This window comes from Heterodontus francisci, chromosome 9 (assembly GCF_036365525.1).
Source record: "Heterodontus francisci isolate sHetFra1 chromosome 9, sHetFra1.hap1, whole genome shotgun sequence".
Lineage (NCBI taxonomy): Eukaryota > Metazoa > Chordata > Chondrichthyes > Heterodontiformes > Heterodontidae > Heterodontus > Heterodontus francisci.
In genome coordinates this window covers 104,564,756-104,582,749 of record NC_090379.1, presented here as the reverse complement: position 1 = coordinate 104,582,749, position 17,994 = coordinate 104,564,756, and the positions used below count along the sequence as shown (strand labels likewise).

Genomic DNA, 17,994 nt, shown 5'->3' with positions numbered 1-17,994 from the left:
AGAGGGTAGACAGGGCCTCAGTTTAATGTTTCATCCAAAAGATGGTACCTCCAACAGAGCAGCACTCCTGCAGTACTGCACTGGAGTGGCAGCCTTGATTTTTGTGCTCAAGTCAAGGAGAGAAGCCTGAACCCGAAACCTTGTAAGTCAGAGGCGAGAATGCTACCACCTGAACCACGGCTAATTCTGTGATGGGAACGGTTCCCTCTCCTCCAGTACTGTACAGCCCGTGTGTGTCTCAGTGTCAGCTCCTGTACGTGTACAGTACACAATGGATAAAAGGGTACAATTCACACTCCTGTCTGGCACTGTACAGCCCGTGTATGTCTCAGTGTCAGCTCCTGTACAGGTCTCCATTAGAACTAATATTCACACCCAGGATTCAGGGGAGGAAAAATGCATGGAACCTCAGTGGGGGTGAGGAGAGGGAGGAAGGAATCACAACGTTGATGCAAATGAAGAATCTGCACATACATTCTTTACAGTCCGCTCTCACTTTCGATTCTTTCTTAATTGATTCCAAGATTTTTGTCTCCAGCACTGTATCTGGAAACCCATTCCATGTGTTGTGTGAAGAACTTCCACACATCAGTCCTAAATTTACCTCTCACTTGTTTAAAACTGTGTCCCCTACCCTACCATCTTAGCACATATTCTAGGTCGACACTTTGGTGCAATACTGAAGGAGCGCTGCACTGCCATCTTTAAGATGAGATATCCTCCCAGGTGGATGTAAAAGATCCCACGGCACTAATTCAAAGAAGAGCAGGGGAGTTCTTCCTGGTATCCTGGCCAATATTTATCCCTCAACCAACAATCGCTAAAACAGGTCATTATCACTTTGCTGTCTGTGGGAGCTTGCTGTTTGTAAATTAGCTGCCATGTTTCCCTACATTACAACAAGTGACTACGCTTCAAAAGTAGTTAATTGGCTGTAAAGCACTTTAGGGTGTCCTGAGGTCATGAAAAGTGTTGTATAAGTGCTAGTCTTTCTTTTGTTTGAAGCAGTGTTCCAGTCGGCCTAGTCCAGCCTCCTTTCCAGTCTTAAAACACTTCATTTCTCCAGTCTTCCCTTATAACTTGGACCCCTGACACTCGACATCAATCTTGTACCCCTTCTATGTTCCAACTCCCAAGGCTGTAATCTCTCTCTCCCTCTCGATCTCAGTGACCAGAATTAGTTTCTGAGCAAAGCTCCTAAGCATTAATGGCAGGTGTGAAGAGCACCACAGACTGATCTCAGGACACCGCATCTTCCCATTTGAGGGGGTTGGTGCTTTATTTACATTAACCTGTACCAATCCTGTTCACCCATTCACCTGTGCTCGCTGACCTACTTTGACTCCCAGTCCTGCAATGCCTCCAATTTAAAATTCTCGTCCTCGTTTTCAAATCCCTCCAGGGCTATGCCCCTCCCTATCTCTGTAACCTCCTCCAGCCCGCTGAGGTCTCTGCATTCTTCCAATATCCTAATGTCCCCTTCTTGGGTTTGGAGTAGATTGTTGTCTGATAACATTCCTGTGAAGCATTTTGAGATGCTTTTCTACAATAAAATTGTTGTTGCCTTATATTAGATTATTCTCCTTACGCATTTTTCTATTTTTTCACTAACACTGTCATCTCTTCTGGAGCGGCATGGAATCTTTATTTTGTCCATCAACCAACTGAACCCTTCGATTGTCACATGTCCACTGTCATTTGTCAGGCTGGGCCTCTTTTCTCTGGAAAAAAGATCGAGGGGTGATCGAATAGAGGTCTTTAAAATTATAAAAATGTTTCCGCTTGTGCGAGAGTCCAAAACTAGGGGCCATAGATATAAGATAATCACCAATAAATCCGTTAAGGAGTTCAAGGGAAATTTCTTCACTCAGACAATGGTGAACTTGCTCCCACATGGAGCAGTTGAGGCGAACAGCATAGATGCATTTAAGGAGACGCTAGATAAGCACATGAGCGAGAAAGGAGTAGAAGGTTGTACTGATAGAGGGAGATGAAATAGGGCAGCTCGTGTGAAGCTTAAATATTGTGTGCAGTAAAATCTATGTAATGACTAATTATGATAAAGGGAATGGAGGGGGTGAGCTTAAGTAAGGGTGCGCTTTCCAGCTTGACTCCATATTAGGCACCATGACTGCGCAACTGCTCTCAGCATCCTACCCCCTCCCCAAAACCGAAGAGCAAATCCCTACGGAGAAGAGGAAGCACGTGCTTTCAATGTATAATACTGTAGCACCAAGATGTGAAGGCAGCGCGCCTGATTAACATGGCCAGGCACCGCTCTGTAAGTGGCGGTTCGCGGATAAAACTGAGCATTAGGTGTACACACACACACAGGTACCTGTAAATTTGACAGCAGTTATGGAGGAGGAATGCTCATCCAGGGTTTGGAGCAGGCTGTAGTCGTTCTCCGCGTCTAACACGTGGATCAGACGGTCGCGGCTGGCAGATGCCAGCAACCTCATGCCTGGCGGTGGACAAGGAAGAGTAAAAAAAAAATCAGATACAGACACAGGGACAAAAACACGCCCAGCAGAAGCTACTTGCATATAATAGCACCTTGAATGTAATAAAACATCCCCAGGCATTATCAGACAAAATTTGAGACCAAGCCACATAAAGAGATACTGGGACAGGTGATCAAAACCTTGGTCAAAGAGGTAGGCTTTAAAGAGCACTTTAAAGGTGAGAGAGATGAAGGTACGGATGTTTTAGGGAGGGAATTCCATAGCTTAGGGCCTAGGCAGCTGAAGGCACAGCTATTAATGGTGATTTGCTGAACACCAAGGGTGTGCAAGAGGCCAGAATTGGAGGAGCGCAGAGATCTCAATGGATTGTAAGGCTGGAGGAGGTTACAGAGATAGGGAAGGGTAAGGCCTTGGAAGGATTTGAACACAAGGATGAGAAGTATTATACTGAGGCATTGGCAGACCAGAAATCAACGTAGGTTGGCAAGTAGAGGGGTGATGGGCGAGCAGGACTTGGTGTGAGTTAGGAGACTGGCAGCAGAGTTTTGGATGAGCTCGACTTTACAGAGCACAAAGCGTTGATATCACAGTTGTATACAAAATACAAGGAAGATACAGGAACCTTGGCTGTGGAATCCAAGCCAGCCATCCAAGTGAGGAGACGATGCAGTGCAAATTAAATTTACATTTAACCTTTGCTTCTTGGGACTGGATCAGTGCCTCAAATCTGTAACCACTGTAACTTCTACAACATAGGGGGAACATTTGCAAGGCTCCTCTCTCGACATGGAACCTTGCTAGTGGAGAACACGATGGGAAAATCTGGGCTTCAACCCTGTCTCTACTGAGGCATGTGCCAGAGGCAGAGTCCTGCACCAATATTGCATAGGTTTTAAAAAAAACTTTCACAGTTTTTGGGGAGCCTATTAAGGCACGTTAGTGCTGGCGGGGAGGGGAAGGAGAGGGAAGAGAGTGCAAGTCTTCCCATCTTCGGCACAGCGTCAGCATCAAATGCTGCCAATTCAAGGATCGCATTGCACAGCCAAATGGAATAAAGCTCCTTCTACTCTGTACCAACTAAATGCCTCAGTCCCAACCTCAGGAGAAGACTCCCAATTACACCAGTCTACCATCTTCTCATTACCCACGCTGGAAAATTGTTTGCATTTCTGTGGTGCTTTTCACAACTACCAGATATCTCAAGGCACTTTACAGCCAATGAAGTACTTTTGAAGTGTCGTCACTGTTGTAATGTAGGAAACACAACAGCCAATTTTGCGCACACCAAGCTCCCATAAATAGCAATTCAAAAATGACCAGATTATCCATGATTGTGATATAAATATTGGCCAGGCCAGCAGGGATAACTCCACTGCTCTTCTTTGAAATAATGCCATGGGATCCTTTATATCCACCTAAGCAGGCAGATGGGCCTCTGTTTAACGTCTCATCCAAAAGACAGCACCTCCAACAGTGCAGCGCTCCCTCAGTACTGCACTGGAATGTCAGCCTTGATTTTTGTGCTCAAGCCCTGGAATGGGACTTGAAGCTGAAAACTTGTAATGCAGACTTGAGAGTGTTACAGCTGACATTGACTGTGAGTTAGCTTGCCAATCAACCAGTTAAATATCTCATCGCTGCTTGTTGGACCTTGCAATGTGCTGCTCTATTTGCCTGCAAAATAACCACGACCACACTTCAAAAGTAATCCAGGGGTTGTAAAGCGCTTTGGGATGTCCCAAAGATGTGAAAGGAACTATCCAAATTCAAGTTTGTTCTTTTATTAATCTTCACCCTTTGTCCAAACTCAGACAGTTCTCACTGGGCAGCAATCAGGAGCGGGACACCTTAGCTGATTGCAACTCTTCTGAGTCCAGGCGTGCTGAGGCTAAATATACTGTATCTATTACCACTCTGGCTGATGTCAGTAAATTAAGAGCCAGCTGAAGATTGAACCGAGGCTCTTCCTCTTCTACGTGGTTCAGTCACTTTACCTCAAGTTACCTTGGGGTAACTTCAATATCAGTATAGAACAGTGCTGTTCAATACATTCGCCAGAAGCCACATGTGGCTAATTGGGAATCCAGATGTGGATAATTACATGTCTGATTAGTGAATAAAAAATGAGTAACAGACACTCTCATTGAGCATGTAATCGCACTGCAGGTGAACGTTAACCTTTTTGTGCATTTGATGGAAATATGTTAAGATGAAAAACAGAGTGTGTGATTGTTCTTTGATCACTCGGAATGCTTTACTCCCTTGGTTACTGAATGACTTTAAATATTTGGAAAGTAAATATGCACATGGGAGGTACTTTTACCTGTATTGTGTGAACAGATCTGAGGTGTTTTTTACTCATAATTGCCAATTAGGATGATACTGAGTTGTCCCAACATAAATGTGTCATCAACATAAATCAAAAATAATTTAATAAACATGTCCCCTTTTTAAAGGGGCATAGACAATATTTTCTCCTAAAATGAGTACACATGGTTAAAACAGTGTCACCCTAGCTACACAGCGATTTCTACTGGATGACCCTGCTATAGAAAGCAAAGCTTTTAAACAATTTCTTACCAGTTTCCGGTTTGGAGTATTCGAGACACAGGATCTCTGAGTCATGGGCCTCCACTTGAAGGAGCTCTCTCAGCAGTTGGAGATCATGGACCCTGACAGACACAATGCAACACAGGTGCATCAGTTCATTCTAGGCTGCACCATCTACCTAGTGCAGGTATGGACATATAATTGGGTGTAGACAACCGAGCTACATGTGATACATTACTACTGAACCCTCAAGGCAACATATTTAAGATTACTGCCCTAGTCTTTAAATCCCACCATGGCCTTGCCACTCCTCATCTCTCCCCCACCCCCCTACTGTTTTAACTCAGTTCCTCTGGGTCTGACCGTCCCAATTTACTCAATTATGAATAAAAACACTGTCTGTCATACCTTCATGTTGAGGCCCCACTCACTGGAATTCTTTCCCTAAACCTCTCCGCCTCCCTCTCTTCATTTAAGACCCTCCTTAAAACCCATTTCTTTGATCAAACTTTTGGTCGACCATCCCTCTCCCACTCCAACTGCCCCACCCCCCACAATTTCTCTCTTGTTGGTTTAGCTTCCATTTCCTCACACTTGAGTGCTTTACCAATGTTAAAGGTGCTGCTTAAGTTGTTGTCATGGTTACAGAGGGATTGCTGCTGAATACAAGACATATTAAAAAATGATGGGAATTTCAGAACGCCTTGGACGAGAAAAATAGCTGCTGTTCTTCCTGAACTATCATTGTGCTGTCTGGCACAGCTGAGTTCCGCCTGACATCCTTACTGTGTTAAAATTAAGACTGATCACATTTCAAAAGCACTTTATTGGCTGTAAAGCACTCTGAAATGTCCGGTGGTGGTCGTGAAAAGCACTATATAAATGCAAGACCTTCTTTCTTTCTATCTCATTAATTCCCAGGATCTGAAAATTATCAAAATAATTCTCAGAATTCTCTGTTTTGAAATACAAGCTTGGTGTCAGCAAATCACTGATTATCTGCTCCCCTCTTTTTAAACTTGGAGACATCTTGCATTATAGACCTCGGCCAATAACCCAGGTGTCTCAATAGAACTTGGAAGATGTAGGGTACAGGCTCCTGCTCCTAATTGAAAGTTACTTCATTCAGCTCATTTATATTTTTTGCACAAAAATGACTGAATTAATAGTGAAGATTACAGTACAGATACATTACTGAACTGATTACAGTTCGGGTATCTCATGTCTCCAGTGCTTGCGTCAACAGGACAAACTCAGTGTAGGACTGATTACAGTCAGGAATACCTCAGTCTCCCGTGCTGAACTCCACAATACAGATACAGTACTGGTCTGATTTAGGTTAGAAAGAGCTGCCTTCTGCAGAGGTGACATACCTCAGAGTTCCAGCCCGGTCTCCAGACGCCATATGCTGTCCATCAGGGCTCACACACAAGGTTCTGAGTCCACTCTTCATCTCAGTGGCTTGGGAATCCGGTTTCTCGGAGCCGCCTGCCGAACTGTTCTCCACATCCAGCAGTGTCGACGTGTTGCAGTCCATGTAGAGAATCTTCAACAAGTCCTGGGTTTTGGGAAGAAGAAATTAAACACATCTTCACATCTCAACTTTGTGTACAGTTTGTACACATACAAGCATGTTCAAATCTGTTCATATACAAGTGTGCCCTCGTGGGAATGTGAAAGATACAAGGATGTGAATGTGAAAGAAAGACTTGCATATACAATAGCGCCTATCACAACCTCAGAATGCCTACAGCGTTTTCCAGCCAGTTAATTACTTCTGAAATGTAGTCACTGTGGTAATGTAGGAAATGTGGCACACCAAGATCCTACAAACAGCAATGAGATAATGACCAGATAATCTATTTTATTCATGTTGGTTGATGGATAAATATGGAACACTTGACTGTTTTTCTTCAAGATAATGACATGGGACCTTTTATGGTCACCTGACAGTGCTGGTGGGGCTCATTGAAGGAGGGAATCATTGGCCAGGGTATCTGGTGAATGCAGCTCAGGGTGGCCAGAATTTTTTTATTCATTCACGGGATGTGGACTTCAGTCGCTAGGACAGCATTTATTGCCCATCCCTAATTGCCCTTGAGAAGTGCTGTTAGGAAGGGAGTTCCAGGATTTTAACCCAGCAACAGTGAATGAACGGCGATATAGTTCCAGGTCAGGATGGTGTGTGACTTGGAAGGGAACTTGCAGGTGGTGGTGTTCCCACGCATCTGCTGCCCTTGTCCTTCTAGGTGGCAGAGGTCGCAGGTTTGGAAGGTGCTGTCGAAGGAGCCTTGGTGCGTTGATGCAGTGCATCTTGTAGATGGTACAAACTGCTGCCACTGTGCATCGGTGGTGGAGAGAATAAATGTTGAAAGTGATGGTAATGCCATTGAATGTCAACGGGAGATGGTTAGATTCTCTCTTGTTGGAGATGGTCATTGCCTGGCACTTGTGTGGCACGAATGTAACTTGCCACTTATCAGCCCAAGCCTGGATGTTGTCCAGGTCTTGCTGCATTTGGCACAAACTGTCTCAGTATCTGAGAAGTCGCGAATGGTGCTAAAGATTGTGTAATCATCAGCGAACATCCCCACCACTGACCTTAGGATACAGGGAAGGTCATTGATGAAGCAGCAGAAGATGGTTGGGCCTAGGACACTACCCTGAGGAATTCCTGCAGTGATGTCCTGGAGCTCAGATGATTGAATTCCAACAACCACAGCCATCTTCCTTTGTGCTAGGTATGACTCCAGTCAGCAGAGAATTTTCCCCCTGATTCCCATTGACTCCAGTTTTGCTCGGGCTCCTTGATGCCATACTTAGTCAAATGCTGCCTTGATGTCAAGGGCAGTCACTCTCACCTCAACTCTTGAGTTCAGGGGTGGAATTTTATGCTCCCCTACTGTGGTGGGTTTGGAGGTGGGGAGAGCATAAAATCGGGTGGAATGGTGGCGGGAGGGGACCATGCCATTATCCCGCCTCCACCAAAATGTAGTGTGGAACAGGAAGACCTGTGAATGGCCTTCCCGCTCCGTCACCAATTGAGGCCCTTAATTGGATAATAATCCCCAATTAAGGGCCTCTTCCCCCTGTAGTCACAATTACCTGTGCAGCGGACTGCCCTGTTGCCGCACAGAAAGCCCGGCACAAAGTACCATGCGGACTGCTCCCCGGATCCAGGTGGGGGTGGGGGATGGTGGAGGAGGAGCAGTGGGTGGCCCTCATTCAAAGGCACTCAGTGCCTGAATGAGGGACCCGGCATCGAGAAGGGGGGGCTCACTGAGGACCAGCCCTTGCTGCCAACTTCCTCCCCCTGCAACCCCCTCCCCGAGACCCCGCCTGCCCTGACCCACCGTAAGCCTAGTTCCAGCGCCGCACCTCGGTGCATGGTTGCTGCAGCTGCTGGTCTCTGATTGACCAGCAGTTCTGCAAGGCCTGGACTTCCGGCGATGGAATCCTAAATCCAGGCCCACCGTTGTCCACTTAAGTGCCTGATTGGCATTAAATTCGGCAGGCCTTCTGGAAAAGAGGGGACGCAGGGATCTCAGGGTCAGTTTCCCCCAATGTCGAGATCCCCACCACTAGCATAAAATTCACCCCCCACTCCCAGACCTGTTTTGTCCATGTTTGGACCAAGACTGTAATGAGGTCAGGAACTGAATGGCCCTGGCAGAACCCAAGCTGAGCGTCAGTCAGCAGGTTATTGCTGAGTGAGTGCTGCTTGAAAGCACTGTCGACGACACCTTCCATCACTTTACTGATGATTGAGAGTCGACTGATGGGGCGGTAGTTGGCCGGATTGGATTTGTCCTGTTTTTTATGCACAGGACATACCTGGGCAATTTTCCATATTGCCGGGTAGATGCCAGTGTTGTAGCTGTACTGGAACAGTTTGGCTAGGGGCGCAGCTAGTTCTGGAGCACAAGTCTTCAGTACTATTGCCAGAATGTTATCAGGGCCCATAGCTTTTGCAGTATCCAGTGCCTTCAGCCATTTCTTGATATCACATGGAGTGAATCGGACTGGCTGAAGATTTGCTTCTGTGATGCTGGGGACTTCAGGAGGAGGCCAAGATGGATCATCCACTTGTAACTTCAGGCTGAAGATGGATGCAAATGCTTCAGCTTTATCTTTTGTTATCCCTTATCCCTGATGCGTTGGGCTCTTTCATTGCTGAGGATGGGAATGTTTGTGGAGCCTCCTCCTCCTGTTAATTGTTTAATTGTCCACCGCTATTCACGACTGGATGTGGCAGGACTGCAATACTTAGAACTGATCGGTTGGTTGTGGGATCGCTTCGCTCTGTCTATCACATGCTGCTTCTGATGTTTGGCATGCAAGTAGTCCTGTGTTGTAGCTTTCCAGCATCTACAGTATTTTGCTTTTATTTCCGTGTTATAGCTTCACCAGGCTGTCACCTCATTTTGAGGTATGCCTGGTGCTGCTCCTGGCATGCCCTCCTGCACTCTTCATTGAACCAGGGTTGGTTCCCCGTCTTGATGGTAATGGTAGAATGGGTGATATGCCGGGCCATAAAGTTACCGATTGCGGTTGGATACAATTCTGCTGCTGCTGATGACCCATAGCGCCTCATGGATGCTCAGTTTTGCATTGCTAGATCTGTTCAAAATCTATCCCATTTAGCACGGTGGTAGTACCACACAACATGATGGAGAGGACTTTGTCTCCACAAGGACTGTGCGATGGTCACTCCTACCAATACAATCATGGACAGATGTATCTGCAACAGGTAGATTGCTGAGGACAGGTCAAGTAGGTTTTTCCTTCTTGTTGGTTCTCTCACCACCTGCCACAGACACCCAGTTTAGCAGCAATGCCATTTAGGACTTGGCCAGCTCGGTCAGTAGTGGTGCTACCGAGCCACTCTAGGTGATAGACATTGACGGCCACCACTTATTCTGTACATTCTGTGCCCTTGCCACCCTCAGTGCTTCTTCCAAGTGGTGTTCAACATGGAGCAGTACTGATTCATCAGCTGAGGGAGGGCGGTAGGTGGTAATCAGCAGGAGGTTTCCTTGCCCATATTTGACCTGATGCCATGAGACTTCATGGGGTTTGGAGTCAATGTTGGGGGCTCCCAGGGCAACCCCCTCCCAACCATATACCATTATGCCACCACCTCTGGTGGATCTGTCCTGGCGGTGTGACAGGACATGCTGAGGAATGGTGATGGTGGTGTCTGGGACATTGTCTGTAAGGTATGATTCCATGAGTATGACTATGTCAGGCTGTTGCTTGACTAGTCTCTGGGACAGCTCTCCCAATTTTGGCACAAGCCCCCAGATGTTAGGACGGAGGTCGACAGGGTTGGGTCGTCAGCCCAAAGCTGCAGGACATTTAAAACATGGTGGGTGCACTTGTGAGAAATGGAGTAGGAACAAATAGAAACATTTGGCCCCATGAACCTGTTCCACCAGTCATTAGATCATGGCTGATCTGCACTGTAACTCCATCTATCTGCCCTGGTTCCATATCCCTTAGTACCGTTACCGAACAAAAATCTATCCATCTCAGTTGTGAAATTTTCAACTGACCCCAGCCTAGTAGCTTGTTAGGGGAGAGAGTTCCAAATTTCCACTACCCTTTGTGCTTTCTACCATCACCCTAATTGACCTATCTCGAATTTGAAGGTTATACCCCCTTGTTCTGGACTCCCCCAAAGGAGTTCAGGGGTCTGAAGATAAAATAAAAATTAGAGGAAATAAGTTGGGGGGGGGGGGGGGGGGACGGGGAACGGGTGAGAAAAACAAAGCAAAGTGAGGACATGAAACCTCAGGGAACTGAAAGTGATTGCTGAATCTCCAGCCCATTTGATTGCAGCTCGCATATTCAGCATTTTGGAGAGCCTACATCCTGCGGGTACAATAGCCTAATAGCTATGGCACAGGATGAGGAACCCAGAGGTCGTGAGTTCTAATCCCAGCATGGCAAGTAACAAAACTGAATTTAATAAATTTGTGGGCTAGCACCAGAGAAATGACCATGAAGGTTCTGGTATCAGTGACTTTAGTCTGTATGATCGACAGGGATCTCCTGTGCACTTACGTTGCTGATCATGTTCCGATGCAGCGAGGTCCCATGGGTGCTGGAGCCCTCGGTGTTCCAGAATCGGAGGGTGTTGTCGGACGAGCAGGTAATGAAGGAGCCCGGAGGCAGACAAGCCCGATTACTGTCCTCTACTTCTGGGTATACCTGTTAGACACAATGATACACACTCAGGACCTTCAGCAGTGATCAGAGCAAAGTCACACCAACAAGTAACCCAGCAATTATTTGAAGGCTTAGCAGAACTTAGCTGAAATTCAGATAACTTCTCAGATGCCAGTCAGGTTACAGCCTGAGAGTTTACTATATCCCATTCCCCTTGATACACCATTAGTGGCCCAATTCCTTTCATCTATGGCACCCCAATGGACTTCCTATTCCACATGCTTCTGGGCCTTCTTTCCTGACCGGGATGATGGCCAAATTGGGATTCAGTGATGTCCTCTTGGTCCTCAGCAAAAGCAAGCTAAGGGGTTGACATTATGGGCTAGATTTTCGCCACAGAGGCAGGGAACAGGAGCCGGGCTTTTCTTTTGAGACAGAAACCCGCCTCCAGTGGGAAACTGATTAAAGATAAGATTTTCACATGAGTAAGCCCTTAATTGGTATAGAGATGGGTTTCCTGTCCACATAGAGCCAGTGGGGAAGAAACAGAGGTGGGTCAGATGAAGTGTGAGACTCATTTAGCCAGCCCACGGCAGCCAGCACTGAGGCTGCTGATTCTGCTAAGGGAAAAAGTCTGCTGATAGTGCCAAAGCCTTCCACAGCACCAGAGGGAAGTGAGGTCACAGGAGAGCTGCCGGCCTGGCATCTGGGGCAGGGCTACCCTCGCTTTATCAATGCCAGCTTGGAACTAATGCTGGAGGCCGTGAGGGAGAGGAGGAAGGTCCTCTTTCTGGAAGATGGCAAGAGGAGGCCACGGCACCATGCAGCAGGGACACCTCTCTGTTCAGTGTTATCTCCCTCTACCTCCAGTTCCTCCTCCCCTCTCACCTCCTCCTCCTGCTCCTCCCCTGATGAGCTGTCTCCTTCCAGGGCCTCAATGTCTTCAAGGCCCACACTTCTCTGGAGGGCCGTGCTATGGAGAGTGCAGCAGACCACCACAATGACCGAGACCCTTGCAGGAGGATATTGGAGGGCACCACCTGACCGGTCCAGGCACTGGAATCACATCTTCAGAAGCTCAATGGCCTGCTCAATGGTTGTCCTGCTGGGCAGGTTGCATTGGTTTTTTCACCTCTGTTCCCCTGTCAGGGGCTCCCGTAGAGAGATCAGTAGCCATCTCTTCAACAAATTTCCCTTGTCCCTTGGAACTATCCATGCACTTTAGGGGTTAGAGTGAAGAACTGAGGCAACCTGGACATGTAGGGGATGAAGGAGACACGGCAGCTGCCAGGAAAGTGAGCGCAAACATAGAGGAAGCACTTGTTGTGGTCACAGACCAGTTGGACGTTGAGGGAGTGGAAGCCTTTCCTGTTGATGGATCTTGCGAGCCTTGATGGCCACATGGGTGCATTCGATAATGCCCTGCACCTGGGAGAATCCAGCGATGGAGGTGAAACCCAATGCCCTCTGTGCCTGCAAGGCCATGAAATGAATGTATTGTCCAATCCTGGTAAAGAGGGCATCAGTTACCTGCGAGATACAGCGGTGTGCACCTGCTTGCGAGATGCCACCAAGGTCTGCAGCTGATCCTTGGATGCAGCCAGAAGCAAAGAAGTTCAAGGCCACAGTGACTTTGACAGCCACTGGCAGGGAATGGCGACCAATACTGCGAAGTCTTTGGTGACGAGGGCACAGATGTTTGTGACCATCTGCCTGGAAAGTCGCAGTCTCCGGTGGCACTGGTTCTCAGTCATCTTCAGGTTGTTCTGTCTTTGGTGGTCGATCCTATGTTGGGGGTTTGGTCTCTGTTGCCTTCCTGCCCTTCTTTCCTTTCCCGTGCCCTCCTGATTCCCAGGGTTCTGCCCTCTCTGCGGAGGATGTTGCCCCTCATTGCCATCGGGCCCAAAATCTGACAGTCATGCCCCCACTGTCAGCTGGAGCCTTCCTTCCGGGCAGGTGACTGCCCAATTGCAATTGGCAGCCTTGGCCCTGCTCTTCTGCCCCCACAATGCCAAGGGATGCCAACCCCATTCAAAGCCTGGGTGCTGAGTGCGCACACTCCCTGCCACCTGCACAATACCAAAGGTACCTCCTTACCAAGTACTGAGTTCCCCTTTTCCCCCTAACCTTCTTATGGGCGCTGGCGTGAAACCCTGTTACAATACAGAAGATGGCCATTCGGCCTGTCATGTCCATGCCGGCTCTCTGCAACAGCAACTCACCTAGTCCCACTCCCCTGCCCTTTCCCCATAGCCCTGCAACTTTTTTCTCTTTAGATAATTATCCAGTTCTCTCTTGAAGGCCTCTCCCGCTCTGGTGAACATTGCCGGTGCTAGGAATTTTCCAGCTCACCGCGTCAGTTCTCAAATTCAGAGAACCTGAAAATCCATCCCTAAGAATCAGGATTGTCCAAATTCTATTCAGCAAGTGTTATCCCAGTTTCTACTGGTAAGAGTTATTCCAGCTTTGTTTGAGGAAGAGTAATCCCAGCTTCTACTGAGGAAGTGTTATCCCACCTTCTATTTAGGAAGTGTTATCCCAGCTCCTACTGGGAAGAGTTATTCCAGCTTCGATTGAGGTGGTTTAATCCCAGTTTCTATTGAGGAAGTGTGATTACTGCCTCAGTTAATTGGATAGGCTGGAGAAGCTGGGTCTGTTCTCCTTGGAGAAGAGAAGATGATGAGGCGATGTGACTGAGGTGTTCAAAATCATGAGGGGTCTGGACAGAGTAGATAGGGAGAAACTGTTTCCATTGTTCGAAGGATTCCGAACCAAAGGACACCAAGTTAAGGTGACTGGCAAAAGAAGCAAAGCGACATGAGGAAAAACTACTTTAGGTAGCGACTGGTTAGGATCTGGGATGCACTGTTCATGAGTGTGGTGGAGGCAGATTCAATCGAGGCCTTCAAAAGAGAACTGGATAATTATCTGAAGAGAAAAAATCTGCAAGACTACGGGGAAAGTGCAGGAGTGGGACTAAGTGAGTTGCTGTTGCAGAGAGCTGGCACAGACATGACAGGCCGAATGGCCTCCTTCTGTCCTGTAACCATTCCATGATTCTACTGGGATGAATCATTCCAACTTCTATTGAGGAAGTGTTTTCCCAGCTTCGATTGAGGAAGGGTTTTCCCAGCTTCGATTGAGGAAGGGTTTTCCCAGCTTCGCGAGGAAGGGTTTTCCCAGCTTTGACTGAGGAAGTGTTTTCCCAGCTTCAATTGAGGAAGGGTTTTCCCAGCTTCGATTGAGGAAGGGTTTTCCTAGCTTCGATTGAGGAAGGGTTTTCCCAGCTTCGATTGTGGAAGGGTTTTCCCAGCTTCGACTGAGGAAGGGTTTTCGCAGCTACAATTGAGGAAGGGTGTTCCCAGCTTCGATTGAGGAAGCGTTTTCCCAGCTTCGACTGAGCAAGGGTTTTCCCAGCTTCGACTGAGGAAGGGTTTTCCCAGCTTCGACTGAGGAAGGGTTTTCCCAGCTTCGACTGAGGAAGGGTTTTCCCAGCTTCGAATGAGGAAGGGTTTTCCCAGCTTCTTTTGTGGGTTTTCCCAGCTTCGACTGAGAAAGGGTTTTCCCAGCTTCGACTGAGGAAGGGTTTTCCCAGCTTCGACTGAGGAAGGGTTTTTGCAGCTTCGACTGAGGAAGGGTTTTCCCAGCTTTGACTGAGGAAGCATTATTCCAGTTTCTATGCAGCAAGTAACACACTGCATCAGAATAGAGTTACTGAGCAGAAGTGTGGATCTGATAGCTTCCTTATATTTGTCTTCCTGTAGGGAAATGCTCTGATTCCACTTAGCAAATGCCCATAGCAGCATGGCCAACATTAGGACTTCAACAGAAAGGAAATACTGGGCTCAATGTATTATGGGCAGCAAATTCAATAGTGCCCATTTTACATCATTACCCACAGTTAAAATTGCTCCAGAGCGACTCTATTCTGAGTCTTCCTTACTTCAGACCATCCGAAGTGAGTGGGCCAACTATGGCAGGATAATGTTGCTCCGTAACAAAATGTTGCCAACCTGAGAGAGGAAGTGAATTAAGGGTGGAGGAAGGAGAGCAGAGGAGAGGAAGGAAAGGGAGGGGTAGGAGGGTGAGGGGGAGGGAGGGAGGACTTGCATTTCTACAGCAGCTTTTAAGATCTCCAGATGTCCCAAAGCACTTTACGGTCAATGAAGTGTAGTCACTGTTGTAACGTAGAAACTGAGAGATTGTGTGTGAGGAACCACAGATGCAAACCTGCCTCCTGGATGCTTTAAGGAGGAAGTTGTCTTGTTTAATTATTTTTTTAAATATCTCTCGCGGTGAGTTTATCCGCAGCCTTACCTCGACACTCCAAACGCAGGATGCATGGTAGAGAGCAGAGTATACTTTCCCGACCTTCTTAAAGTCCTTTACATCCCACACGTACAGACTGTGGTCATTGTACACACACGATAGCCAGCGGTTCGTGGGGTCATAGGTCAGTGCAATGATATCTGGGTACTTGGCATCTGCTCTGTTTGAGAATAGGTGGCTGGAGAAGGAATAAAGTGATGTTAATAAACCACTGAATGACATACTAAAGGGTAGCAGCACAGCACAGAAGGGTGTCACTAGGTGGACTGCAGCCTGTCTTTCCACAAGTCGTCTGTGCACCCTTATTGTAGTTAGGATAAGCACCTAAAGTTAAGCTTTTGCTTCAGCAGGACAGAATTCCAACTGCTGAGAGCCAAACCTCGAATGTAACAGTTGTGCCCTTCAAAACTAATGTTTGATCGAGCAGAAACCAGAAGTATCTGGTTTTGGTAACATGGTGAAAGATCACCCTGACAGCAGTATGTGTGGGTTCTGCCTAGTGCAGTGAGCACCTTGTTTTACTAAGCTATACAGCTGTGGAAGCCTTCAGGCCTGACCCCTGGCCTGTGTTAACTGACCTCAACTGGAGCCAGCTAGAGGTCGGGGGTGGGGGTGGGGGGGGGTGCTAGTGGCGGAGGGGGCTACAGTTAGCACCATTGACTCCAGCTGAGGTGATGAAAGTCAGTCAGTCAGGGTTGTCACACCTGGTCACTCTCCAGTGACCCCCGTTGCATAAAAGAGGATATCAAACCCGTGACCTCCATCACCTAGAAGACAAAGGAAGTAGATGCATGGAAACACCACCATCTCCACGTTCCCCCCTCCAAGCCACACACCATGTCTTGGGCACATATTGTCCATCGTTCCTTCATTGTTGTTGGGATACCTTCACCACACGGACTGCAGAGATTCAAGATGGGAGCTCACCACCATCTGCTCAGGGCAATTAGGGATGGGCAATAAATGCTGGCATTTCTGGTGATGCCCATGTCCCAAGAATGAATTTTAAAAAATAAAATCAGGCGAGAGCATGGTCTGGCTCAGCAGTGATACTGTCCTCAATCAACATTCACTTTCTCAGCCCACGCTTGAAGAACATATGGATTACTAGATTCCAAAAGACCAATGTCCATCTATAATGCCTTCAATCCCAGTAGTGGCAATGATACAACGATAACAGAGTTGGTGACCAATCATAGCAATCAATCGCCAACAATTAATCCACAGCACACCCAGATACGAGATGAGGAAAACCCTCAGTGGTGGAGAGCCTCAGAAAAGGCCCATTAAATGGGCACCTGAGTGAGGGACTGGAGGCTGTCGGATCCCTTTAACCATTCTGAAGCTTGATGAGTGATGTCAGTGATGAGGGGAAAAGACTGCCAGCAGAAATAGTGTATTGCTTTTTTAATGAGACCAGTTCAGCAGTTAGTGGCACTAACTCTTTAAGCGTTGGTATTGAAGGTCAAGCCTTTCAAACATCTCTGATGTATTTGCATGGAGCCATGAACAAAGCCAAATGCCATCAAGCCCACTTTCGCATCACATGCTGAAAGCAGCCACACTGGAACAAGCAAAGAATTCATCGCTCTGTGTGTGTGTGTATTGTTCGACTCCCAGATTCATTAACACAGCCTCTGGAGAGAGTTAGTGAGGGAAAGAAGACCACATTCCCTCGGACAACAAGCCCACACTACATTGAATGGCACACTCACGCTCAGCACCACCTCAGCCTCCTCTTAAAGGGACCGTGGTTAGCTACTGTCAGACTCAGCTCCCGTGTAGTTACATGCACTGTCTGGTATGGTACTGAGTCTTACAGAGGTTCTGTTTCCTGGGTCCATGTTCAATTCAGGTGGGGCAGTGGGCAAGGTTGGAGTGACTGGGCACAGTGCCCCTGGGCTAGGGAAGTGTGGGGCGGTGGGGAGGAGAAGTCAGCACAGATTCTCTTGCTCTTCCTCATTGTTCAGTTTTCCTTACCAACACGCTGGCATGAAATGAAAGAAAGGACTTGCATTTCTATATCACCTTTCATGTCCTCAGGATGTCCCAAAGTGCCTTATGGAAAAGGATGTACTTTTGAAGCGTAGTCCAAGTTGTCATGTAGGAAACGGGGCAACCAATTTTCACACAGCAAGCTCCCACAAAAACATCAATGTGATAATGACCAGATAATCTGTTTTAGAGATGTTGGTTGAGGGGTGAATTTTGGCCAGGACACCAGGGAGAACTCCCCTATTCTTGGGTCCTGGCTATCTGCACACACATGAGCAGAATTGTCTCACCAGAGTCCCTGCCGTAACGGCGGGACGATTTTCCAGTTTAGAACCCAGCTCTCTGAATGGTGCACCTGACAGTTGTTCTTGCCCAAAGCAAACCAATTGTCATCCTGACTCCAGGTTTGCCAACCAATCAGGGAGGGGAGGCAAGATAACATGTCCATTGTGTCAAAGGAAGGATTTCTAATTAAAGGGACACC

General features: G+C 47.4%; 1 protein-coding gene across 3 annotated transcripts in view; it reads right to left on the bottom strand.

Moving 5' to 3' along the window:
* The window catches only part of mapkbp1 (mitogen-activated protein kinase binding protein 1), a 368,915-nt gene that overhangs the window by 183,199 nt on the left and 167,722 nt on the right, over positions 1-17,994 (bottom strand). For all 3 annotated transcript variants that reach the window (XM_068039616.1, XM_068039618.1, XM_068039619.1), the window contains exons 9-13: positions 15,504-15,693; positions 11,082-11,228; positions 6,389-6,573; positions 5,046-5,137; positions 2,339-2,464 (exon numbers count right to left, since the gene is read on the bottom strand). In XM_068039616.1, coding sequence (XP_067895717.1) covers positions 2,339-2,464; positions 5,046-5,137; positions 6,389-6,573; positions 11,082-11,228; positions 15,504-15,693 — 740 coding nt within the window. The remainder of the gene's footprint in view (positions 1-2,338; positions 2,465-5,045; positions 5,138-6,388; positions 6,574-11,081; positions 11,229-15,503; positions 15,694-17,994) is intronic.